Raw genomic sequence first — 27368 nt, 5'->3', positions numbered from 1 at the left:
TATTTTTTGGTCAAAGCCTCAGAGTTTCCCTTCCCTGGCATTACATATCAATGGCTATGACTATTTGCCTGAAATAGGCAGACTGAAATACTTTGTGAACAAATTCAAAGTCCCATTTACGTACCTCTTGCCCAATGAACAGGGTAAAGATGTTTCCACAAAGATCCTGTCTTTGCCAGCTGAGACCACTTAGTGCTGACTTGACTGCACCGACACAATTCTTGAGGATTAAGGTAACTGAAAATGGACAGCATTACCTCAGGAGGAAGATGGGTTATACCTGTGGAGTGTTCTGACACTTCCGCTTCTGAAATAAAAAAGAAAATCTTTAATAGTACGGATACATGAGCAAATGCAGTAAGAAATTACAATCATCAGTAAAAGCCAGTGCCTGTAGTTAATTCCTTCCTGCTTGCAACATGTGAAAAGGAAATAACACGTATTAGAGGTAACATGGGGATGTTGAACTTGTTAAGAACCCGTAGGGTTAAACTATCAAGGCCCAGATCATACTTCATCAGTGGGAGCTACAATAATGAACACAGAATTGACTTCCTCTTACAAAGGCGTCATAGAAAAAACAATACTCACTTTGTAGCATAAGCAGCATCATTTGAAAAAGGAACCAAACAGGTTACGCTGCTTTAAATCAGCAAGCGCATACTCAGCCAGATTATGAGATCTATAAAGCATTGTTAAATGACACACATGCTCACATTTTCTATTCATACACTAAGGCTCCTGTTAGATCCTTCCTTATGTTCGCTCTGACTTTGACATCTCATGTACAAAGTCTACAAAACAAGCTTTCTTTAATCTACAAATACCATAAACTATTTAAGTCATATGCCTACTCTGTAAACAAATTTCCCTTGGTGCACAGTAAGAAATCTTATGTTATTAAGAATTGTACAAAGATACAACTTCCTATGGTCTCATAATCTATTAACATTTTTCTGGAAGAAAAATGAACATGGGGTATTATGATAAATTGAGTTAAGTACTATTTAAGAATTTGAGATTTACCCGGCAGTGGTGTCTTTCAGGAGGCAGAGGCAGGCAGATTTCTGTTAGTTCAAGGACAGCCAGGACTACCCAGAGAAACCCTGTCTCAAAAATGCCAGAAAAAGAAAAAGAAAAAGAAAAGAAAAAAGAAAAAGAAAAAGAAAAAGAAAAGGAAAGAGAAAGAAAGAAAGAAAGAAAGAAAGAAAGAAAGAAAGAAAGAAAGAAAGAAAACAGGAAGAGGGGGATAACAAGGAGAAAAAAATTTGAGTATCATATATATGGTTTGTCTTCACAAAGAATCTTAAATATAGAAACATATGATCAAACTACTTTAAACTGCCACTTTTAAAATGCCAAATATTTTAAGCATAATGCAGCTATAATTTGCTTTGAAGGAAAATTAAATGTGTGCGATGCTTTTAAACTCCATCTCATAGTTACAATTAAACAAGACTTAACAGGCTTTGGCATGGTATCCAAGGCACGAGTTGTATTTCAAGAGTAAAGCTCATAAACTTTATGGGTTTAATCATAGCTTCAACTTGTTTTTGTTTAAACATGAATCTGACTACTTTAATATTGGAAAAAGACCAACTTCAAAAAACTGTACAGTATTTTACAGGACTAACAATGCCATTACCAATCTAGAAGCACAAATGCTACTAGAGTGAAGATGCCAACCATTTTTTTTTTTTTATGACAAGTCAGTTTTACTTACATCGGGGCTGTTCAACAAAAACATTGCTAGCCATTCATGATCTGAATTTGGTGTATGAATTAAATTATGGTAATATTAAAACCATGAGATATTTGTTTTATAATAAATAAGGTAGTAGAATTACTCATTAATAGCCCTTTTTAAGATAAGCTATTAGGTCCGCCCTTTCTCCCTTCTTAATTCCAGCGAAGATCATTTTTGTTCCAGGGATATATTTTTTGGGATTTTCCAAATACTCCATCAGGGTATCCTCTCCCCAGGTGATGCCTTTGTTCTTGTTGGTATCTTATATAAGAGAATCCAGCAGCCTGACCTGTCTTCCGCCCAGACAGACCATGGAGGTATGGTTCAGTTTTATGCTTGCCTCCTTTTTCCACAGTGTGGCACTGGGCACACTTTTTTTTTTTTAAACTGGGCACACTTCTGAACAAAAATCTTCTTGCCTTTTTCAACATCACCCATTTTAAATTCGGTCCGGGCTGGTCAACACCACAAACGATCAGACTCTTGGACAGACAGTCCTGGTCTCTCCCATTTGTACTCTTTTGTTTGTCTTTGTTTATGCAGCAGTGGTGGGCCTGGTATTTGCTATATAGACTAAGCTAGCCTCAAACTTGGAGATCTGCCTACTTCTGTGCCTCCAAAGTGCTGGGATTAAAGGTCTGGACAACTATGTCTAGAACCAACTGGTTTTTTAATGTTTTAAAAGCAAAACAATTGAGATGAATAAAAATAAAAGTCTACTGAAGAAATAAACATCTATTTTACTTGCACTTCTTGCATGCATTCTCAAATGACTAAAGTTTTGCTTTGCTTCTCTCTCACTCACTATCCTGAACATTACTGGAGATAAATTGAGAGAATGATAAACATCAGAGGATAAAAATAAAATTATAAATATTCCTTTCCTTAACTCACAATAAACTCATCCTAAGTTCAGTATATGCAGAAACCAAAGTGCCCCTAACCCAGCAAACACGAGTTGTAGATGGACTATTCTCCATGAATGACATGGCTGATCCCTGGAATAGCCACCGTGCTAGCTCACGGCTGCTGCCTAGCATTTGGACGTTTAGAAAGCTTTATACTTTCTAAACAGCACGTAAGCTAGGCCGATAGAAAAAGGGTCAAAATTCAAAACTGAAATATGCAAATTAATTCCATGTCATTATAAAACCCAAAATTTCTATGTTAAACCTAAGTCAAGACAATGCTTATAAATTAACTGGCTTTGAAAAGTAAAACAAGCTACTATGCAGCTGGAGCAATGCCCCAAAGGTTACCTAGCTGTTCTCCCCGAGGATCCATTCACAGGATCCACATGGTAGCATACAATCAACTCTAACTCGAGTTCTGGAGGACCTGACCCTCTCTTCTGGAATATGCAAGTACTGAATGCAAACAGTACAGAGATACACATACAAACAAAAACCCATATACATATAGTGAAAGTAAATAAAAACTCTTAAAGCTGTCTCTATAATCAAGAGAGCTCAGAAAGCTGGCTGACACTGTATTACTACTCTGAACATGGCAGTCCTGAATGTTCACTGGTCAAAACAGTACTCACTTTATACCTATAAATTCACTTAAGAAATAACACGTTACATGTGAGCCAACCCTAGTTGGAAGACTATAAACACTAAATTCTACTGAATAAAAACTGTCTTTAATTATAGCTTTATTGAAAATGGTTTAAACTGACCACAGCATGACCCTAATCTAAATTATTCCTCAAACAGAATCTATAACAAAATGTCAACAGCACTGACTACTAAAGTGTTCTATCAAAAACAGGTGAGTCTTACCTGCATCTGACTTCTCATCCACAGAATATTTGAAAACTTTCTGTCGCTCTTCAGCTTGATTCCACAGACTGAGCCCTCTGAGGAGTTCTGCTGTGTCCTTCTGTGAGCAGTGTTGTGCGATCACTTTCTTTTTGATATCTTTAAGCTCTTCATAGGTAAAATATTCCATTAACATGGGCTGAAAAACCTAAATTGAAAAGTATTCATGGGGAAAGGTTTTCAATTTATTTTTTCCAAAACTCTTTACTAATGGTTCAAACTGAGTATTATGAATATACATTCAAAGAGATAAAAATTGTAGTTATTACTTCTAAATTATCAAAGTTTTAAAGAACATAGTATAAAGTATCCTTCTCTATGATTTTGCAGGCCTCTATGAATTTTTAAAGAACAGGAAGGTTTTCCTGCACCACGCTTGTTAAACAATCAGTCACTGAGCTATTGTTCAGACATTTAGCCCAGTACCTGCCTATGGTAGTTTAAGACCCCACAGGCTCATATATCTGAATGCTTCATCATCGGGGAGTTGTACTACTTGAGGAGGATTAGAAGGTATGGACTTGTTGGAGGAAGTGTGTCAGTGTGTGTGGGGTGGGGAGTGCCTTCATGCCCACCTGCTGCATACAGATCAGGATGTAGGACTTAAGTTACTTCTCCCATGCTCCCTGCTACACTCAGACTTAGTCCTGAAAGTGAAGGCAAGCCCCAATAAAATGTAATTTTTATAAATGTTGTTTTGGTCACAGTGTCTCTTCACAGCAGTAGAACTAAGACACTGCCTTCGGGTAGGTACTGAGTAACTGAAATCTACCAGAAAAGGGCCTTTACCTCACATGAGTATGATACCCAATATACCAGAACCCTAACTATCTCAACTCAGCTGACATGAACTAGCCAACATTGCTAGTTCAAATCATTATTTGAGTTCAGTGGGTCCTACGAAACTTTTCAGAGATTTCCTCTGCAAAACAGCCCTAACCTCCAACTTATAGGGTTATCATTTTTAAATGAAGAACCAAGGCTTTGTTGTTGTTTCCAGTTTTATAGATATGGCTTCCAGTTCGGGTTTTTATGGGATTCCTGGGTATGCAACTGAGAGGCTCTCTGACTCTTGTGCCTTCTCTTGGGTTCTTTTTCCTTCTGTTTGTTTTGTTCAATTCTGAGCACTAGTTTTTGTTTTATTTTATTATGATTTTACTATTCCGCAGAAGCCTGTATGTTGTCTAATGAGAAACAGAAAGGGAATGAGATCCAGATGGAAGGAGAGGTAGACAGAAGTCAGGAGGAGTGGGGGAGGGAGTCTGTGACCAGGAGAACTTAGGAGGGATAGAAAGGACTGTTACAGTTACCTTGGCCTCAGCACTGGCTGCAAAGACAATGTAAGGAACAACTATCAAGTACCAAAGAAAGAGCACCAGGGCAATGCTGCCTCTCCCAGGAAGAGCTCTGAGAGCAGCTTTCACTTCATCTTATTACCAAGGCATTAGAAGATGAAACCATAACGGCAAGTCACAACGATAAATGATTTACAACTAAGAGAGTATCCACAGGCCAACACAGTGGCTTAGTGGGTGAGAATATTTGCTCCCAATAAAGATGACCAGAGTTCAATTCCCAGAACCCATGGTAGAAGGAGACAATTCCCAAATGCACAAGAAATGTTTTGCTTTTCAGAGCAGGGCTGGAAAGACAGCTAGGCAGCTAAGGCTAGTTGCTGCTCCTGCAGAGGGCCTGGTCCTGGCTTCTGGCGCCATATGCCGACTCACGGCATCTATCACTCCACTTCAAGAAATCAGACGTTGTCCTCTGGCATGAAGTGCACATGCAAACATGCAGAAACAACACTCATACATGTAAAATAAAAATAGAACTTTAATAGAGAAGCAAAAGTATGCAGTCCTCATAGGATAGTTTCTCTGTATTGTCCATTGGATACTTAATCATCCTTTATTACTGAAAGAAGACAAATTGTTTTGCAGTATGTTCAACGATATGCTACTGCATATATGTGAGGCACAACTGTAATTTAAAGTCAACATTTAGTTACTCAAGTCCACTCATGAAAAAAAAAAAAAAACACTAAAGACTCTTTAAACCTGACATACAGAAAATATTTAAAGACTTACAGAATTTTCTAGAAATTCTGAAAAATTAGTGAAAATTATGAAAATGTACCACAGTACCATCACACATAAAAATATATTTATTTCTTAAGTAAATAATGTCATTCATTGAGTAAAAGTAGCAACCTTTCTAAAAAGCTATGCTTTTTATAATTCCACTGGATTTATTCCTGTTCCCAAGAAAAAACAGCTGATTCTATCAACAGAACATTCTCTTTTAGGCATTATTTTGAGGAACTTAAGGCAAAATAGCATTTTCAGTTAAATTATGAATAAAATCACAGAAGAGAACAGCTCTGCTCACCTCCTCCTCCTCTTTCATGTGGGGAAGGAAATCTCTCGTGAAGGCCTCCAATCTCTCCTTCAGCTGCTTTGCATAATTCAACTGTTCACACTCATTCTAGAGACAAAGAGAATACACATGTAGCAGGAAGCAGAGGCGCTTATCTTTAATGCCAGAAGTCAGGAGGAGGAACAAATGGCTCTCTAAGTTTGAGGCCAGCCTAGCCTACATAGCAAGTTCCAGACCAGCTGGAGCTACATAACAGAACCCTGCCTCAATTAGAGCCTTGCTTCGGTATAATGTTGAATAAAGATTTGTTTCATTATGTACTGCTTGATCAAAGCAAGTCCATTTGGCCTTCTTTTAGCATAAAGATGTCCTTGGAGCTAGGGTGCAGCTCAGTGCTGGAGCTCTTACTACTGTGTCTGACACTCTACACTCAGCCTTGGCACACCACCTCCCACTCACAGCCCTTAAAACAGTAAGCTCTGAACTCCTTACTAACACCAATCCTGGTTTTTAAATTTTATTAAAATATAGCAAATATATTTATTATAAATATACTATAAATTTCTATGATATATTTTAGATTATCCTAACAGGCCATGTATATTAATATCAACATTTCTTTTTTTTTTTAAAGATTTATTTATTTTATGTATGTAAACACACTGTCGCTGTCTTCAGACACACCAGAAGAGGGCATCAGATCCCACTACAGATGGTTGTGAGCCACCATGTGGTTGCTGGGATTTGAACTCAGGACCTCTGGAAGAGCAGTCAGTGCTCTTAACCTCTGAGCCATCTCTCCAGCCCCTAATATCAACATTTCTAAAGGCAAGGCACTCCTACTTTAAAGTAAATCATTGTAATTCTAGACATCTCTCAAGAACCAAACAGTTCTTTAACATATGAATTAAAATCACACCTCTCCGTGATTTATCCATCTTTTCCAATGTAAAAATACAGGAACCTTCAAAAATAATGAAATATTTAATATGATACTGTGGTGTTCTGCATGAGAAGGGTCCCCACTGGCTTTGGCACCAGCCTAGTAGCACTGTTGGGGGAGACTTAGGAAATGTGGCTTACTAAAAGATGTATGTCACTGGGAGCAGACTTCCAGGGATTAAATCCTCATTTCTTGTTCATTTCCAGCTCAGTCTACTTGCTGTTTCCTGTTTGTGGTTTAAGATTTGATACTTAGCTCTCAGCTCCAATCACCATACCTGCTGGCTGACAGACAGACAGACAGACACGCATGCACGCATGCTCCCATGTGCATGGGAAAGGAGGCATGTTACGGACTCATCCCTCTGGAACTGTAAGCTCTAAAGAAACTGTTTTAAGTTTTCTTGGTCATGGTGTTTTACTACAGCAATTAAAAAAAAATAACTATGACAAGTACTAATTTATCTCTGTCCTGGCCTGTTTTTTTCCTCTTAGATATGTATTCAATTACTTTCCAATATTCAGTTCATTGTTGAACTCTGCTGAGATTTTTACATATCCATTAAACACATCCATATGTATGGCTTCCAATTCCACTTATATGCTAATAATTATCAAATCTGCATTTTACAATACTTCACTCTTTGCTCTTCAAATCCACCAATGCCTTCTCCAGCTATTAATAAACATACACTTGTATTATCTAAGTAGTTCAGGATAAGCCTTAATCCCTAGCCCTCTTCCACATACAAAGTCCAATACTATTCTCACTCATTTCTTTCTCTTTCCTCTGCCACTTTGTATAATCCCAGAATTCTTCTGGTCTTAGGTCATACATAATTGCCAAGCATGTCCCTTCCCCTATATTTTTAACAATCACTACTTTGGTTCAGAAATTAATGACTACATAATACATGAGTAATTTACAAAACACCAAGTGCACCAAGGAGTATTCAATAAAAAGGTAAATCTTTTTCTTACTATGCAGTATTCATCCCTCTTCTAATCAACCACCTCTCCTCTGGATATCTACGTAGTGTTTTTCCTTCCAGAAACTACTGGTAGAATGTCTTACTAATGATTTTAATTTGAGTGTTTTCTGTCCTTTGAGATTAATCTTCCCTCTCACTGAATCTCTTTTCTAAAGCAAAGTGTCTAATTAGAGGGTATACGGTGGCTCCTATGTCACACTGAACTAAAAGGGTTAAACTAAGATTAATTTTTAAATATTGTATAAGACAAATATAATTAAGAAAATATGGGTTGGGGATTTAGCTCAGTGGTAGAGCGCTTGCCTAGCAAGCGCAAGGCCCTGGGTTCGGTCCCCAGCTCCAAAAAATAGAAAAAAAAAAAGAAAATAGACATGCATCACTATCCTAAACTATACTCACAAATGCATTTCATTTTCTTTTTCATTTTTTTAACTTTTGTTTATGAATAAAAAAATCTCACTATGTACCCTGGGCTGGACTTGAAGTAGTGACTTTCCTGACTACTGGAATTTCAAGTAAGTGCCACCATTTGTGCCATACAACTGAAATTGTCTTCTTTAACCATTCAGTTTCCTACAATAGAGAAAAATAAAATACAATAAACACTGTAACTGTCATTCAATTTTTTTTCCACTACTAGAGACTGAATTCAAGGCCTTACTCATGCTAGGCAAGAATTTTGCCACTGAATGACATTCTCCACCTTCAATTCTATTTTGTTAGTTTTATTCTGCTTGAAAACAGATCTCCTTACATAGCCCTGGCTGGCCTGGAACTCACTATGTAGACCAAGCTGACCTTGAACTCACAAAGATTCTCCTTCTGCTTCCAGAGTTCTGAGATTTAGTTCACTGGCCTATCTTCAGCAAAAATCCTGTAGAGTTGATTCAACAAGAATCCTCATGTTTTCTCTTAGTAATTTTCCATTCACTGGCTCCTTCCTTGCTTCTTAGCCCTTAACTCCTACATTTTCTTATATTCAGAATTAAGTTCTATCATTCCACCTTGCTATAAACCTCCACTGTAACCACTCCTCACGAACAGTCTTCCTAGCCATCTCAAATAAATTATCTTTCCATAAATAATATCACTTCTTAAAGTTGCTAATAAAAATTACAGTACCATCACATACCCATTTTTGCAACTTACCTTAACATTCTTCAGCCCCTTTTCAAAGAGACTAAGCATCTCGGAGAGCTTATTGTCAGAATGCACATTGTAAATGGTCTGACTGCGTTGCTGAAGTAAACCAATAATGTATTCATTTTCAATTTGTTCATGCATTTTAAACTCCTTGAAAGTAGCATATAAAGACTGGAGAAGAGCACGGAAGTCATTGTTGTTGGAAAAGTTGGTTTTAGAAAGCTGAATAATAATTTAAAAAGTCATAGTTAATAGATGTAAGAGGTAAACAAGAAACATTCAAATGTACACTTAAAGTTTGTTTATAACAAAGTATTTCCTTTATGATTACATTAAAGTACAAATAAAGAAAATTCATAAAATAACAACTTATAGTTGTAAAATTTAAAAGTACCTAGATCAGAAAGCTGAAGGTTGCATCCTCAAGTACTTGATACAAGAAAAGGGATTGGAGTGGGGATCACATAGTTTATTTAAATAAAAACTATCAGACCCAGTTCCCTCCAAGCCTGAAATGCCATTACTATTACTCTCTCTCTGTCATAAAGAGAAGCAGATACACCAAAGGCACATACATTAGAAGAAGCTTAGAATAATGTGGCTTCTTTTCCTCTGTTCAAAATTATCTTAATGCTATTACACTGCTTCTACAGTTTAAACATTGGAAAACACTGTTTTTGGAGACAGTGTCTTATTATATAGTCCTGGTTAACCTGAAACTCACTATGTAGACCAGGCTGGTCTCAAACCAACAAAGACCAACCTATGTCTGCACCCCAAGAGTTGGGATTTAAAGGCATGAGCCACCACATCCACAAAACAGGTATATTTTTAAGAAAACTGACATAAATATGTAACACCTTAAATGCTCTATCATTTTTTTAATTGTAGCATTCAATGAAAGGAAAATGACCGTTCTAGTGTAACTCCAAGCTTTCACATTTAATAGAAAATTAAATTCTGTTATTTAAAACACACACATCAATAAATGTTTTTGGCTTTTAAAGTAAAGTAAGCTAAGCATAGTGAGATGCACACCTTTAATCCCAGAACTTTGGAGGCAAAGACAGGTGAATCTCTGTAAGTTCAAGGCCAACCTGCTCTAAATACAAAGTTCCAGGGCTAGAGAGGCTATTTATTAATTAATAATATATAGTAATATTCAAACCTTCCACTATCTATACCAAATCTAACTTCTATTGTTCAATTCTAATGACAAAATTCATTTTAAATGGGGAAACAATTTAGGTTAAATTCAACAGGTGGAGAAATTAACATCAAACACTAAATGCTGTGGACACTAAAACTCTTAGGCTTCCTTTCCTAAAGAAGAGTGTACTCTAAGCTGTTTTACTGGCCTTTCACAGCAAGAATTGTGGTGAGATAGCAAAACACTAAAACTGCAGTAAAGCCAACCGACCCAGAACAGAATTAACTAAATATCTTTAGATGGCAGCATGCATGGATCAGCATGGATCACAGAGTTCTATAGATTCAAATTCCCGGAGACCCAGCTCTAACATTTATTTAGCTAGATAACTCTTGTCTCTCAATGTCTTTTTGTCTGCTTGATGCTAACCGGGAACAAATGCCTATTGTCTTTTAAAATTAAATATTCACTTTTATAAATTCAGATACTTTATGTTCTATTCTAATAATCAGTGAGTGAGCAGCTATGATACATGGGGGAACAAAATAAAACTCTCTGCCTTCATGGAGTTGACACCCTATGGAACAGAAGACGATAACGAATAGGTAACCATACTGCTTTCGTCAATCATCTAGAACTGGGGTTGGCAACATTTCTGTAGAGTCAAACAGGAAATATTTTCATTTTCCCGGGGTATAAGCCTATGCAACTACTTAACTCTGCTGCTACAGACCAAAAGAAACCACACATGATATGTACGTAAATGACTGTCACTTTATTTCTATAAAACTTTGTCTTCAAGCACAACAAAGTTTAAACTTTAATCTTCACATGTCACAAAACACTGTTTTGTTTGCAACTATAAAACGATGTAAAAATAATGCTTAGCTCCTTTCCATATTAAAAATATGTATAATAGAGTTGGGATTCTCACTTCAGATTTTAAGAATGTTCAGATATACCACACCAGATTAAAATAAGCTTCATTAGTGGCTATTAGACACAAATAGTTTCATGGGTAATTTTGCTTAAAATGGAGGGAGATGCTAAGGAGGGCTTTAAAAAGTCTTAATGTAAGAGGCTAGGAATATGACCAGCAATAAAAAAGACCCCCGAACAAGCACTAGGCAATAGGTTTGTTCTCAACTCCAGGAGGGAAAACAAATCTTAGTAAACATATGACATAAAAATACTAACAGTCATAAACTTTTAATGCCCAAAGGTATACAATACACCCGTGAATTAGGTTGTGACAGCTAACTACTCTGTATTTGAAAGTTACTACCAGAGTAGATCTAAGATGTATTTTTCTTCTATCTACCTATACACAAATTAAAACTATGTTAACGGACTGGTTAATCAATTAGATTTGGGCAATTATTAAACATTGCAAATGCATACCATACCCCTGTACATCTTGAATATATATAACTTTATCAACTACACCTTAAAGCTAGGGAAAGAAATAAATCATATTTGAAAAGTGCTTTCTGGAGAGAAAAAAAAATTGCTTATAGAACAGGTGAAGAAAATAGAACAGGTCCTAATAAAATAAGTAGATAAGGCCAAAAACAAAGAAAAGGGAAAACAGGTTCATAAGCTATAACCCACATCATTTTTGTCCATGTAAAAATAATTTTAATCTGGTACCAAAAGTTACTTAAAAGTTAAAAACATATCTGTGCTGAAACTCAGCATGGACACTAAGCATGAACAAGTACTTGAGTTCAATCTTCAATACCACAAAATACAAACAAGCATAAACCAAAAAAGGCTAGGCCACACACAACATAAACTCTGCAACAGAGACTTGGCTTCTATAGCTAATTTATGTCATAGATAAAATGTCTATCCCACACAGAAAGCTATCTTTTTGAACCCAAAAAGTAACCGATCAGAATAATTGCTCAACACAAAAATTTCACTATAAGAAACATTTTCCCCCAAGAGATAAAAGGGAATGTCTGGGGACAGTTGAGTTTGTCACCAAAAGAGAATGCTATGGACACAGGGTGGGTATGTATGAGCCAAGAACATGGCTAAACATTATACAATGCAGAGGACAGCCCCCACAACAAATTATGTAGCCCAAAACGTCAACAGTGCTTCAGCTGAGAAATGCTGCTCCAGCCAAGCGTTTTACAAACACTGTTTACTACAGAGGACCTTGTTAGTCTCTCAATACACAAAATATGATGAAACAATGAGTGAAATCCAGATAGAGAACAAATACTTCAAAGGTACTTCAGGAGAAACTCTCTCCCTCGGTACTCTGGGATATATTTACATTTCTACTTTCCTTTTCTAATGCTATTTCTGATGCACAAAGTTGATTGAAGACCTACTAGCGGGTCATAAGATATACTGTGAAAAACAATGCTCTATGGTAGTACGAAAGCTCACCGTGCACAGTTATACAGTCTGGGGTCACCACATTCAACAAAGAACCTACATATAACAAGACACACAGATCAACACCAGTCACACAGTAACACGGTGCTTTTCACATGAAAATGTATAACTGTCTTTCTGTCTCACGATACGGTACAGCCTAAAATAGAAAGGCTGGCCTTAAACTGACGGCCAAAAATAACTAACATAAAGTCAGTAAGTTAAAAAAATAGGGACAAAAATGCACAACAGGAATCCAAACATTATCACCCAGATGCAATTTTTTATTTTCTGTCCAATTATCCAGATCATACTTTCAGTAAACAGAGATATACAGGCTCTGGCTAGATTTACAGATGGAAAAAAATGACCTACAAATAAACTGTTTTTCATAAAGAGTTAGTAATAAGTAACAAGTGAGGTAAGGCTAAAAACATGGGTTTCAGAGGAGAAAAAAATTCTAGGATTAAAATTCAGGCTCTAATTGCTGAGTGAGCTGGGTAAGTTATTTAACCACTAAGACTATTTCCTCACTTTTAAATGAGGGATAACACTTGTCTTACAAAGCTCTTGTAAGGATTACAGAAATAATGTCGGCATGCAGTAAGAATCCATTAAACTCCCTTTCCTTCCTCTCAGCTCAAGATTCAGTATTATGTCTACTATGTCTGTCTTCCAAATGCCAATACAGGTATGTAGAAAAATGGGGTGGGAGGAGCCCTAACTGTAAAGCTACATTTGAGTTTCAGAAAGTAATGTATTTAATTTTGCGTTTACTATCTTCTTAGTTTTGGTTATAAAATATCCTTGTTTATAAATGATAAAAGTAGATGGTTCTTTTAATATCCTTGCTTGAAAAACTTAGGCACCCTCTAACTGCTTTCACCACTAATATTTTTAGCTGGGGGGGAGGGGGGATTCTGTCTGCATGAATTTCTATTCACATATGCATATCTAATGCTAATGGAAGATTGCAGGGAATATTAGATTCCCTAGAACTGGAATTACAGACCATTGTGAACTAGCATGTTGGTACTAGGAATAGAGCCTAGGTCCTCTGGAAGAGCAACTACTGCTCTTAATTGCTAAACCATCTCTCAAGCTCCTCCAACTTTTTTGTGACTTGGGTCCATTTGTGTGTGTGTGTGTGTGTGTGTGTGTGTGTGTGTGTGTGTGTGTGTGTTCGTTCTCTATAGAAATCAGAAACTGTTCTCAGAAATCAATTCAGAGACTACTCCCAATGCTTGCTGTGGACCGAACCAGGGACCTTCTTCCATTTGCTCCCACTGCACTCTTTGGATTTCTGTATTAGCACAGATGATAATGCATATGAAACCGTGAACTCCTGAGGAAAGCAATCATGTTTCACAATGCCAACAGAAAGTACTACAGGGCAGACAGAAAAGAACGAATGGAAATAAGTTTTGAGGATTGAAGGGAACCCTAAAAAGTGGGAAGAAAACAGAGAACGGATTATCTACCATTTGGCTCAAATTTTTACTACACATACTCCAGTTTGGAAGATCAGTGACTTATGAAACAAGAGTCTTGGCAGACTGTTACAAAACAAATCAAAAGCTATCTCAGCTTCGGATGAAGAAAATTAAGCTGGGAGTCTTAAAACTGATTTGGGTCATTATGAGTCTCTATCACTAACTTACAAAAGCTCTCACCTAACCAATCCAGGTCTAAGAATCCCCAGTATAACACAGACACAAACAATACTTTTACTTGCACCAAAGGCCTGTTGTCTGCATAGCAGAGATAAAGAAACCTTTCCATAACACCCTTTTCCCCGAAAACAAACTAGCAAAATCAATGAGACAAAAATACTGAGACAAACAAAACAAAACATATACACAAAACAGAAAACTATGGAGTCTGTTTTATATTGGTCAACTGCTCCTAGGCATGGGGAGTGTGGTGTTGTTATACCCAGGGGCAATCCATTAGAGAAAACTCATCAGTTGTAAATAACTACTAGATTAGGGCTGGGACTCTGAGTCAACTCTCCCTTCTCTGTGCTTGTATTTTGTCTGGTTGACCTTTTTATATGAGAAAATCTACAGGCAACACATTGAACAATTAGATAGCAATAGTTAACAATATCTATAACTACTTAAGAATAACTCATTGCAGGGGCTGGGGATTTAGCTCAGTGGTAGAGCGCTTACCTAGGAAGCGCAAGGCCCTGGGTTCGGTCCCCAGCTCCGAAAAAAAGAACCAAAAGAAAAAAAAAAAAAAAGAATAACTCATTGCTCAAATCATAGAAAAACAGATTTGATGCTCCTAAAGAAATCATTTTTTAAATATACTGTGCTTTACAAGTTCGAAACTGGAAATAAAATTGAGATATTTATAATTCCTGAACATTCTTAGCTAAAATTTAGAATACTTTGAAGTAATGTACTTTGTAGCTTTTTAGTTTTAACCAATGACTAGTTGTCTTTTGCAGTCCTATAGGAGGTTGTTGGATTAATATCCTTGATCTACACAGTTAAATGAAAGATGAGGACAACAAGCCTGGAGAGGACAAACCAGTCAAAACCACTCTCAATCCTTTAAGGCTGTTCTGCCATAACAAACACATTCCCCCACTTTTGTACACAAAGGACAACCAGACAACCTTCAACTGGCCATTGTTTACTCCAAGAAATGAAAATTCCTGTGCAGTTCCTTTTTCTTTACTAAATTACCTTATTCATAGTTAAGAAAACTGGACTTTTAATACTCTTGATGAATATATATGATAATCTCATTAACTATATTCAACTAATTCAGAATTAGTGACACTTTTTAGTGTTGGCGATAAATCAGTGGCAATTTTGACCAAAGCTGTACCAAATTAAAAATGCTTTATTAAATTAGTTTATGCAACAGGGAACATTTAACTACCAAAATGAATGCTATTTGACTCATTTTCTTAAAAAAGTCAACTGCATTTTCAAAACTTATTCAAATATTCTCAAACACAAAGAGGAGACACAAAAATGACTGTGCCCAGGGTAATGACAAATGCCTGTGATCCTGGAATCTAGAAGGTGGAAGCATGAAGATCAGGAGTTCAAGGACAGCCTTTGAAATGTGGTGGGTTCTCAAGGCCATCCTGGACTAGGGTAGACACTACCTCAAAAACAGTATCAGAACCAAACCAAACCAAAGAATAATGAATGACTTCATCAATATTTTAAAAAGAGACTGGGTACTACATTACAAATTTTGATTATCTGGGAAGGTCATAATCCTTTGACAGTTTGAAACATCTTAAGAAATACTAGCCTGGTGTGATATTTCATACCTTTAATCCCAGGCAGAGGTAGGCAGATCTCTGAGAATTCAAGGCTAGCCTGGTCTATAGAGTGAGTTCCAGACACAGGAGGAACCATGCTGGAAAAAAACAAAACCAAAACAAAAAAGAAGAAAAAAGAAGAAGAAGAAATATAGAAAGCGCTAAGGAAAATGTACAAATTGACAAAATTTCCCCTATATCACCAGAGGGTCTCTGGACTACCTCTCCCCAAAACCAATCAGAGAAAAGTCTTGGGTTCCATTAGTCCTCACTTAATTCTCCATTTGCTTTTCGAGAAATTCCTGAAATTAACAGACAGTGCAAGGGGGGAAAAAATTAAAAGGTGGAGAGATTACAAAAACACAACCACTATCTAACTGAAAAATACCGAGATTACACATATTTCTCTGCTGAAGGCTTAGCCTTCTTAAGCCTCCCCTGGAAAAGTGGTAATCACCTTTGCTGAACCCCATTCTCACCTGAGAGCTCTAAATTGTACTTGACATCTGGGCTCTAGGCTCAGCGATTCCGATTTGAGTTAGGGTTCAGTCATCAGGATTTTAACCCGCTTGAGTTAAGTAATAAGCAACCAAGTAGAGAACCATAAGCCTATATAGTTCTGGTGTTTAAAGGTACACTTGTCTAGAACTGGGTTTGGCCTTTTTTTTTTTTTTTTTTCTTTTCCCGAAATGGAGGGAGAGAAATGGCTGTGGGGCATGGATGCTAAGATCTGAAACTTCAAATTGCTGGTCTTCCCATGGCCTACCTGTGAAGACATTGGCTTCCTTCCTAGCACCTCTCTAGATTGAAAGACAACTCTTGTTTACTATTAATAGTGGCGCTAATTCCATTTAATCTCTGATAATTTGATTTATTTTTTATGTTAAGTAATAATTACTTAACAACTATTTATTTGGTTCACTTTTTAGAAAACAAATTAATTTACTCATATGACCTTGCAAACATAAACTGACAATTCAGAGTTTTAAGTATCATTACTTCCACACATAAACTGACAATTCAGAGTTTGAAGTATCCCATAAACTGACAATTCAGAGTTTGAAGTATCATTAGAAAAAGGTCCCCAACTCATCTTCACAAGAGTGCTTCTTCAACTTAGACTACATCAATTAAAAGTCCAAAGTGAGTTCCACAGCAAGGCAACTTTTCCTAGAAGCCCCTCTCATTTGCTTCCAGTAAAAAGTCCAACAGAGGAAGAGCTGTCTCGGAACAAAATCTACAAGAGAAAAATATTCGCGAAGAATAAAAACTGGATGGAAAAAGAATAACCAGAAAAGAAGAGTGCAGGTCTTCCCAGTCCGTGTACCAGACTTGTGTATCGAACCAAACCAGTGCAAAGCCAGAAGGGAAAATAAGCCTGCCCCAGTGGCTGCATGACGCTGCCCGTAGAGCCAGGAAGCAAGTCAAGAGGTCCAGAGAGAGGATGCAGTGTTTGCAAAGTGACTAAAGAGCCCGAAGGGGCCGGGCGAGCGGTGCCCTGGCTGCTAGTAACCGCAGAAGCGGCCTGCGGACGCGGACCGGCGGCCGACCCGGACTGCCGGGAGCGCCCCTCACCCCGGCACAGGTCAGTCGCGCGAGCGCCCGTCCCAAGCCGCGGCCCGCGCGAGTTCCCAGGGCCCCGGCGGGAAGGTTCGGGGGCCGCGCGGGTGACGGGGCGCGGGCGATGGCTCGCGCGGCGCCAACGCGGGGGTTGCGGGAGGCGCGCAGGCCAGGCCGCCCAGAACCCTGCCGCTCCTCCGCACCGCCCTCCGCACCGCGCTCCTTTACCTTGTCGCAGTAGCGCCCCACCAGCTGCTTCATCCGCCAGTGTGGGGCGGTGAAGACGTCCACTTCATCGGGGAAGGGCGCCATCGCCACTGCCTCAGCGTCCGCCTCAGCAGCCGCGGCCGCCGCCTCTCCATAGACACCCTCGCCGCGGGGCAGAGGCGGCGCGCCCCCCTGCGCATGCGCCCGCCCCGTCGGCGCGCGCGCCCGGGTGGCTCAGCGGGCCGTGACGCGGGGGCGCGCGGGCCGCCGCCATGCGGTGTTGCAACCCACGTGACCGGCGCGCTCTGAGGAACACAGCTCCCTCCTCTGGTGTGCATACCCTGCGTTTCATCTCGGGAAAAACGCACTGTACGGGGGAGCGAGGCGGTCTTCAAGGACGCTTCTCGGTGCGCCTGGCCTTGAGGCAGGGGCAGCGGACCTGCGTGGTCGGATCCAGCCTCTGTGCTCCGTACCGACTGACCGTGCGCGCGCTGGGCCCTCAGCTGCCTTTGCTGCCTCAGGGTTTGCTAGGCCGGGAATGCTGGCCCTGGGCCTAGCTAGCCTGGCCTCTTCCCTGTGGCTGAGAGCTGGGGGACCTGGCAGCCCCTACGCACTCCCCACCCCCGCCCCACTCCCCAACTCCCCCGGCACGGAGCAGGGTGGGATGGTGGCCCTGGGGAACTGGAAACACCACAGGGAGGACAGACACCTAAGATCGGGAACAACAGTCCCAGAGCAGCCAGATGAGCCTGCTAGGGTAAGGGCGAGCCATGATGGCTGTCTAATAGGGAGAGAACCTTAGCACAAATCCCGCCATTTTAAACTGAAGAGGCTCAGACAGGAAGAAAGGGCCATAAATGAGGTCACTGCACAGAGAAAAGCCAGTACACGTCACCTGTCGTCGTCTAAGCCCTCCAGTAGACTTTTCCCAATTATCGGAGGCAGCTCTCATCCCTGGCTTTCGAATTAATGGAAAAATGGGAGAAAGAAGGGCAAGACTGAGAACCTGGGAAGTCTGTATCGTTTTCTCATCAGCCATAAACTTCTGAAGAGTAAGCAGAAGATGTGCTATGTTCACCTTTATATTTCCTACCACAAATTTATGACAATGGTTAAAAAGAATGAGACTCTCAAAAATTGAATAGAAGGACGTAAGAATGAACCCCGGAGTGCATCTAAATCTAGTTCTTAGCTTTTGATATTAACACTCAAGTTGAGCAGGAAAACAGACTGTAGAGACGAAACTTAGGTTCACGGTTTCAGCAAAGCCTAGCTGTACTAACCTTGGAAAGCTGACTTCTGCGTCCTCACCACAGGATTCTCTTATGTAAAATGATGTGGGGGCGGGGGGTGGGAGAAAATACCTACTTTATAAGATTTTAAGGACAATTAAGTCCGTGTATTTGAAGTGCTAATAGGAATACCTCATCATGAATACTCCCTGTAAACAATGTTAGAGAAAACAACTATGACATAAGAAATTAAGACATCTCCCAGGGTTTCACAAATCAATATGTGAAAATTCTGGCCAAATATTTCTAGATCCGATGATAAGTTTGCTCCTGTGTGCTGTGTTAGTTGGAACAAAGAGCCGAACTAAAAGAGTTAGTTGGCCGAAGGAAAAAAAAACAACAACAAAAAAAACCGCTTACAGAACTGATAAGTCCTTGACAGATTTCTCCCTCCCTCTCCACCCCATCCTCCTTTGCTCCGTTCCTCTTCTTCCCTTCTGTTGTCTGCTGTTTCAGCAGAGATTTGCCTCCACATTTTTAATGATTCTCAAAAAAATATTTGCTAACCCCTTATTTGTTTTATCCTTATCTTTCACTCTAGCCATCTTGGAATATAGAATCAGACTATTATTCTCTGTAGCTGAAACAAGAATATCAGAAGAAAGAAAGAAAAAATGAGGGGAGCACCCAGCATCCCTGTGATTTTCTCATTCTAACTATGGATACATCATATTGTATGTCTCATTCACATATTTGTGTCCCTGTTGTTTGCTAGCACATTCCTAGAACAAAACACGTTTAGTAAGTGTATAACAATAAAAATAGTCACCTATGCACTGAGTTTTACTATAATCTGGATTGGAAGGTGTATAGTCCACTAGGAAAAATAACAGCTACTCTGAAATTTGGCTATTTCAAGGACTCAAATGAAAGAAATAAGTGGTTTAAAAACTAAGGCCTGTGAGTCATTTTCCCTCTCAAGGAAGCTGTTAACATTATCCCCATGGGCTGAGATCAATTAATCATCTGGATATAGGTATGACAAATTCATGTTGAACTTTAGCCTAAGAGACATGACTGATTAGTGTTATACTGTGACTGTAAGTTCCTACAACCACAACAGGTTTGAATTGTTACTAAAGTCCAGGCTAGCAGCTTAGTCATCTCTTTGTGACCTCTTTGGCTATGACAACAGACTAACTCTAGCAGACCACCTATCCACTTACCCCACAAAAGGGCTGGGTAATATAAGTGCAGTAGAAAGCCACATCCTTGGATTGCTTGCCTTTTTTCCCCTCTCATTCTTATCTGAAACAAACACAGCAGGGAAGGTGTTGAGTTGTTCTCTGGAAAACTGAAACTACACTGACAGAAGGCATTTCCTGGAATTACCCAACTGTATTTTCGAAGGCTTGAGGAAGAATTCCCACCACCATATGGTGGCTCATCTGACCTTCATGGGCATCAGACATGCATGTGACAGTCAGACATACATGTAGACGAAACACTCATATACTTAAGTAATAACGTTTTAGCAGCCAATCAACATCTGCTACAATGAGATAAGTTGATATCTGGATACACTTTTAGTAAGAATAATGGCACTGATGAATGAAAAGATAGCTAATAAGTTGAAATTCAAGACCAAAAGACACACACACACAGGGAGAGAGAGAGAGAGAGAGGAGAAAGAGGAAGAGAGAGATCCTCCGAGCATTTACTTCCTTTGTTTTGATGAGCAAACATTATTTCCCCTCTGGTTTTTACTACACAATAAAGACACGCTGCAGTATTCATTTGCTTACTAAGATGGTCATAACATAATGCCACATCCTGAGAGACTTAAACAAGAGTAATTTATTTTCCTTCCATTCTGGGGGGGCAGAAGTCCAAGGTTTGGTTTCTTCTGAAGCCTCTTTTTTGGTTTTCAAATGACTACTTTTCTCTCTAAATGTCCCTGAGGCCTAGCCAGAGGAAATGGATCTATGGGTGCTGGACCTTGAGGTTAAGAGCGTGCCCTCACTTCCTGTGCTGTCTCTTCCTATTGGTCTGTGGAACAGCTTTGAGTGCTCCAGCCATGTGCTTGTCCCAACATGAGGAACTGACTCGGCTCTCAAACAGTAAGCCAAACCCTTGTTCCCTTGTTTCTTGTTAGATATTTAGTCCCATCAACAGAGAAAGCAACAAATACAGTAAGTTATGCCAGAGCTATGCTAATCATGGAGACACATCCTTCCTCACATCAGAGACCAGGGCCATGTGTCTCACCTTCCTGACACCTAAGTCTCTCAGCTTCTCACTGGGAAAGCACTCTGAGTTTTTTTAGACCAAGCCCTACAAGACACACATAAAGCACACTATCTTGGTGAGTTCTCCCTAACTACCTGAAATAGGTACCAGCTTCCTTTAAGGTCCAAATAACTGTCAGAAGTCTTATATAACTTTAATTTTTTTTAAAAAACCTGTATCTTTTTACAATTTTTGTAAGATTTATTTATTTATTTTTACATGTGTATGCTATAGCCATCCACAGATACACCAGAAGAGGGCATTGGATCTCATTACAGATGGTTGTGAGCCACCATGTGGTTGCTGGGAATTGAACTCAGGACCTCTGGACGAGCATGGTTAAGACCTCTTAACCATTGATCCATCTCTCCAGCCTTCAAAACCTATTTATAATTACAGTTCTTAAATGTTTTAACCTCCCTTTTAGCCCACCACCCACCAGAAGTAGTGGGAAATAAAAACATACAGGGGTAGTGGCCTGGTTCTTTGGAGCAACTCCCATCTGTGTTGTATGGAAATCGGCAGTTCAGTTTACCCATCTGCAGCAGCAGCTTGATCCACTCCCAAACACTTCATGGATATACCAGCAGTCCAGTTCCATAGAGGTGGGATAGCAACCTCGAATCCACAGCCATAGCACTCCCTAGCAGATACAGCCAAGCCTCATTCTCAGCACAAGTCGGCAAGAGGGACCAAAAGGAATGCCAGAAGTTCTCCGCTGTGCCTCTCTCATTGAAGCGAAGATCAGTGAAGACTTGAGAGGGTTGCACAGCTCGCTCTGTAAGCAAGCCAAGCTCACTTCTGTCACTGTCAAGTCCTATTTATACTTCCTCCAAACGTCACTCCTCCACTGGTCTTGCCTCAGCATGTGTGTCTGTCTCCCTGACATCACGCTGCCAATCAGTTCCAGACCTTGGAAACAGCAAGAAACTGCAGCACACCAACAGAAGTTTTTTTTGGTGCATTTCTCTCTATGGAGTCCCAACAAACGCAACTCAACTACACAATGTAAGGTGGACCAATACAAGTGTGTGGTTAGCAAAGAACCCTTCATCACATGTCCTTTCGTGTGCTTGCTTAAGCAGAACATCTGTTCGCCTCTGTCTGCTGCAGCTAAACATTCCTTCATGTGTTTGCTTCGGCAAAACATCATCCAACCAACTTTCCAAAGAACCCTTAAGTTCAGAGACATGTCTCACCTTGTATATTTTTCTAATTGGGGTCCTCTTCCCTACACAACATTATTAGTCTTGGTGTCCAATTTCAGAATCTCAAGTTCGCATTTGCTATGATTTACCTAAGAATCCTTCAAAGCCCATGTGTTAAAGGTGTGGTCCCCAGTTCACAGTGCTTTGGAGAAGTCATAGAACCTTTAAGAAGTAGACACTAGTAGGGGTTCATCCATTGGGCAGATGTAATCGTAAGGGGGAAATACAGGAACTTTAGTTCCTTCTTTCAAGTTCCTGCCATGAGCTGAGTAGTTTTGCTGCCCGCTACCACCATGATTACAGCAACAGAGAGCTGGCTGATGAAGCACGTCTGTAGCACATGATTCCATTCTTATATGAAGGCTATGAAGCTCATCAAATTGGGAGACAGGTACTACATAGTGTGCCCTTTTTTGAAAGTGTGGGATTCTGTTACCTAGAGGTAGCTCACCGATACTCAGTACATGAGAAGGAATTGGACATATTCAAAAGCATGAAATAAGAACCTAAGAAGAGAAGGAGTAAAGGGAAGGGGGAGGATAGATTTGCTAGAAATAAGAAGAGGAGGAGGAAACAGTGAGGTGGCTCAACATGGAAAGGAGCTCACGACCAACACTGATGAGCGGAGTTTGACTGCAGGTCCACATGGTGGGAGGCAAAACTTACCTCCGGAAAGCTAACCTCTGACCTCCTCCACAATGTGGCATAGCATGTGCATTTACACAAGCATGTATGAATACAAAAATTTTAAACTTTAAAAATGAGGAAAATCAGAGCAAGGGAAAGAAAACAGGAAAGGAAAAAGTAGATGGAAAGAAGTGGTACTTAAAAGACAGCCGTGCATCCCTCAGGCATTTATGAGGTTTTCCATGGGATCGTATGTAATTTTATGTCAACTGTTATAGACTTCCTACTAACCAGAAAGAGAAGATGATGTACAAAGACAGGCATTGGCTTGTCCAGTATTATAGAGCTGGCGAGTGGAAAATATTAGGGTCTAAATTCGTGTCTTACACATTCGTCCTGGTGCTCGAAAGGTGATTTCTGTCATTCGTTTATATCAGCGTATTGAATGCTTAATAATATGTGCCATTACCTTCTGGGCTAGAACCAAAGTTGACTCTTGTTGGGACTCCATTCTCTGTCCTAGTGAGCTAGCAAACATGTAAAGAGAGTAAGTCATATTAGAGATGGAGTAAGTAGAAGGATGTCTTGCTCTAGTTTCCAGAGAGGAGTAAATTACTCAAGTGTCCAAATGTGGGTGTTTTCTTATTTCTTAGGACACCTCCCCTCATCCCCGCCCCCCTTTTACTCTTCCTTGGGACAGTCTGACTGTATAATCCATTCTGACCTGAGACATGTAGCAATTCTCCTGTCTGTTTCCTAAGCACTGAGATTACAACCTTGTTTCTTTGCAAACCCTCCAGACAAGAGCCTTCCATTTCCCAAAAGTCTGTGTGTCATCTCTCTTAGACTTTTTTTTATTGTTGGTTGGTTGGTGGGTTTGTGGGCTGTTTTTTGTTTGTTTTAACTGGTAGGTTCTGAGCCCCTCCCCCACTCCCATTCCCCTTGTGCATGCCAAACAGGAACTCCACTATTGAGTAACCCCTGACCTTTCCACCTTTTCTATTGTTTTAGCATATTATTTTATTAATTCTTTGAGAAGTTTATATATGCATGCAATGTACTTTGGTGATGTTCATCCCCTCTCCTTTTCTCAATAACTGTTGCTAACTGAACACCAGCTTGGACTTTCCATTAAGACGGTTCCAGGCTGGGTTCTCAGGGAGTGTTGGCCTAGGAGGAGGTGGCTGGTTTCACAGCCAGCTCCACTCAGCTTTTACCTTGTAAGAAGTATCAAGCAGCTAGAATAAAAGAGCAAGAAGCTTCTGTAAATTGTTGGATTTGGCATTGTAATGATGAAATCTGGTGAGTATTTGCCTAATCCCATGCAAAAAGGGGGAGCATGTTTACAGAACACCAGTCAGTTTCCTTCCTCTCTAGCTCTGACTGAGGTGGAGGAGGATGGGAACACAGAGGCAGGGGACAACACACAAAAACTTTCTGGAACAAAAATGATTCATAACTATACAAAGTAACTAAATGAAAATTTACAAAGCTAAGTGTACTGAGAATTTTGGTTCCTTTAAAAACACAAAATATTATGTGAATGTGCTTTTGTTTTAATCCCAGGTATGAAATATGAGGCTGCTTCAAATTGTCCACAGCAGCTGACTATGATTTGTCTCATGCTCTGGCAGGGATGTGATAATGCCAGATGAAGATAGTTTACATTTGGAATTCTGGGGACTCTTCTGGGGGAATAAAAATGATGCAGCAAAGTGAGGGGCTGCTCCCTCTGTTGCTCCTCCTGCTGCTCCTCTTACTGACAGCAGTGGTGATGGTTACTGTTTGCTGGATTGCTGGATTGCTGGATTGCTGGATTGCTGGATTGCTAGATTGCTGGATTGCTGGATTGCTGGATTGCTGGTTGAAGATATCCTGACAAAGAAGATTGGACTTGCCCCAAGTAACTCCATTACCCTAATCAGCAGGAAGTAGTCTAAGGAGATCCGTACCCCCAATCTTTCCCCTCTAACCTTCTTTCTCTCCTACCTAGTATGGGGGGGGGATATGTAAGGGATTACAATAGAGAATGGTGGTAGATATAAGACCCCAGTAAAGTAGCTGAAAGGTACAGGTACAACTAAGAACTCTGTGGTCAAAAATACAAGGATTCCTATGGACTAGCTAATCTCTGTTCTTCTGAAACAGCCACAAGTACATGAAACATTGGCCTGAATTCTAATCTTAATTCAGCCATTACGTATGACAGTCCCTACAGGGACTCATTTTCCTCAACTGAAGTCTTGGTCTGGGATGCTTCTCAGTGATAAGGGAGCACTGGAAAAAAAAAAAAAAAAAAAAAAAAAACCTAACTAATCTCCAGCACGTGGAAAAATAACTGTGTCAGGTAAGTACTAATCTGTTTTGGAAAAATCAATCATCAATAAGCAAATAAGTCACTCAATGATTATATTACCTACAATCAATTATTACTTTGTGTTATCAGCGTAATCATTCACTGTCAAAATGTCCCTACCGAGGGGACTTGTTTGACTCACTTTGGTCATTTTCCTTGTATACAAGAATATAACAAAACCGATATGCTTGTGATTGATTTCTTCCCTTTAGGGGCTGGGTATAACATCCGGGGACTTGGACGTGCCAAACATGCACTCTACTCTTAGGCCTTGAATTATTTTAAACGTATCTTTATTATTGTTTTATTTATTGTGCTTACTCATGTATTGTGGGGGCACACCACACACACACATTGTGCACACATTCTGTGAAACCAGAGTCGAGTCACCACTACACTGTGGTTAAGGAGCCACATTGTTGTTAGATCCCCATACCCTACAAGAATAGGTTTCCATTGCTAGTTAAGAATCTGTTTCTGTTTTGTACTTGCAATGAAATTGTGACCCCATGGTGTAGGATTTCCCTTTGCCTTCTTTTCATGATACCTTGATCTATACCTGTGCCCACCTACCCCATAATGTATGACTCTCTTTGCACATGGCAAATATCCTTGCTTTTATTCTTACTTTTTTTTGTAATTTTTTTCTAGCAGCCAATTATCTTGCCCTATAAACACCCTTCCAGCTGTTTTCTATTGCCCATAGCTCCTCCACCCCTGTAAAAGAGACCTCAAAAAGCCAGTAAGAGGCTGATCTCTCAAATCGCAACACGTGAGGCAGCCAGCTGGCCAGTTCTAGGTGCACTTCAAAAATAAAGCTTGCTTTAATCGGACAGTCCTGGATTTGGTCTTTTTTTTCCTCCCATATTCAAGTTTAACAACACCAAAGAGGTCATGAGGACAGCTTGTGTGAAAAGTCAACTTGTAAGAATCAGCACTCTCCTTCCAACAAGCAGTGAAAGGTACCCTGATTTCTGATCAAGACAGATGAATCCCCGGAAACCCTAATAGGGACGGCAAGCACATTCCCAGCCTCCCAGATCAAGGCCTCACTTGCTGCAGCCCCAATGCCCCTAGTCCCTCCTCCACAGGTGAGGACGTGACCACAGGGTAGGCTCGAGACAGATTAGCCGTAGAAAGAGGACTACGCCCCCCGAATGTGTAGATGAAGTCTTCCCAAGCTCTCAGGCCAAACCAATAGGAAGTACCTGACACTGACCCATCCAAAAAACTCTAAGAGTAGTGTTCAGGATTAAAAGTGTGCAGGAATTATTCCATCGTCTGAGAGCTTCTGTCATAAGAGCTGTAACACCACCGCTTGAGGAAGAGATCTGCTCTCCCGAAATCTCTGCCAGAAGCTCCCCTACACCCCTCACCGCTGGCTAGCCAGTTTTCTGCTGGCTCAGTCCACCAAGCAACCAAAGTGGCAGTGGCGGAAAGGAGCAGGACCAGCAACTGAGACAGAGGAAGCAGTCCCCCCTCCCTGCTTGAGTTCTCTCCCCCTCACCTGAACCCACACAACTGGCCCGGCTAAAGATCGCTGTGGAGAGCCCCAGGCGCTAGAGCACCACAATGTTGTGAGGAATCAGGGTACCTTTCACAGCTCGCCGCCCCACACAAGTGAGTCTCTGGGATTTTATTTACTCTGAGTCATGTTGTCAGGTTTTATGTGCTGAGCCGTCCATCTCACCAGCTCCATGTTTTATTTATGAAACAAAACAGAAAAACGCTTACTGGAGCAGAAGAGACGGTTCAGGGGGTTAAGTGTACTGGCTACTTTTGCAAAGAACCCAAGTTTGGTTCCCAGCACCCACGTGGCAGCTCACAATAGTGTGAAACTCCAGTTCTAGGGGATCTAATGTTCTCTTCTGGCGTCCATGAGCATTAAATAAACAAATGCTACATGAACATTCATCCAGAAAAATATTCCTAAACAAAACATAAAAATGACTTCTGGGTAAGATAATGGAATAGAAGCCAAGTCAGATGGAGTAGCTGATTACAGATTAGGAAAAAAGAGGGTAAGGGACAGGAAT

General features: G+C 40.1%; 1 protein-coding gene, 1 long non-coding RNA gene and 1 pseudogene across 8 annotated transcripts in view; 1 reads left to right on the top strand and 2 right to left on the bottom strand.

Moving 5' to 3' along the window:
* Window positions 1–21946, bottom strand: part of Fbxl5 (F-box and leucine-rich repeat protein 5) — a 42399-nt gene extending 20453 nt beyond the window's left edge. The window contains exons 1-6 of one of the 7 annotated variants that reach the window (XM_063273139.1): window positions 21608–21746; window positions 20079–20160; window positions 9030–9245; window positions 5959–6054; window positions 3532–3718; window positions 125–307 (exon numbers count right to left, since the gene is read on the bottom strand). In XM_063273139.1, coding sequence (XP_063129209.1) covers window positions 125–307; window positions 3532–3718; window positions 5959–6054; window positions 9030–9164 — 601 coding nt within the window. In that variant the 5' untranslated portion in view covers window positions 9165–9245; window positions 20079–20160; window positions 21608–21746. Of the gene's footprint in view, window positions 1–124; window positions 308–3531; window positions 3719–5958; window positions 6055–7029; window positions 7096–8347; window positions 8454–9029; window positions 9246–17641; window positions 17835–20078; window positions 20161–21607 lie in introns of those variants that run through there. The other 6 variants (XM_039091944.2, XM_063273140.1, XM_039091946.2 and 3 more) reach the window with 6 other exon arrangements.
* Window positions 1120–3525, bottom strand: LOC103693079 (cytochrome c, somatic pseudogene; annotated as a pseudogene).
* Window positions 21947–22068: 122 nt separating the features above from the next.
* On the top strand, window positions 22069–26165 carry LOC108352765 (uncharacterized). Its single transcript, XR_001841151.3, has 2 exons — window positions 22069–22740; window positions 24543–26165. It is a non-coding gene; the product is annotated as an uncharacterized LOC108352765 (long non-coding RNA).
* The last annotated feature ends 1203 nt before the right edge of the window (window positions 26166–27368 follow it).

Source organism: Rattus norvegicus, chromosome 14 (genome assembly GCF_036323735.1).
Source record: "Rattus norvegicus strain BN/NHsdMcwi chromosome 14, GRCr8, whole genome shotgun sequence".
NCBI lineage: Eukaryota > Metazoa > Chordata > Mammalia > Rodentia > Muridae > Rattus > Rattus norvegicus.
The sequence above is the reverse complement of the archived record's forward strand: the minus strand, read 5'-3'. Positions and strand labels throughout refer to the sequence as shown.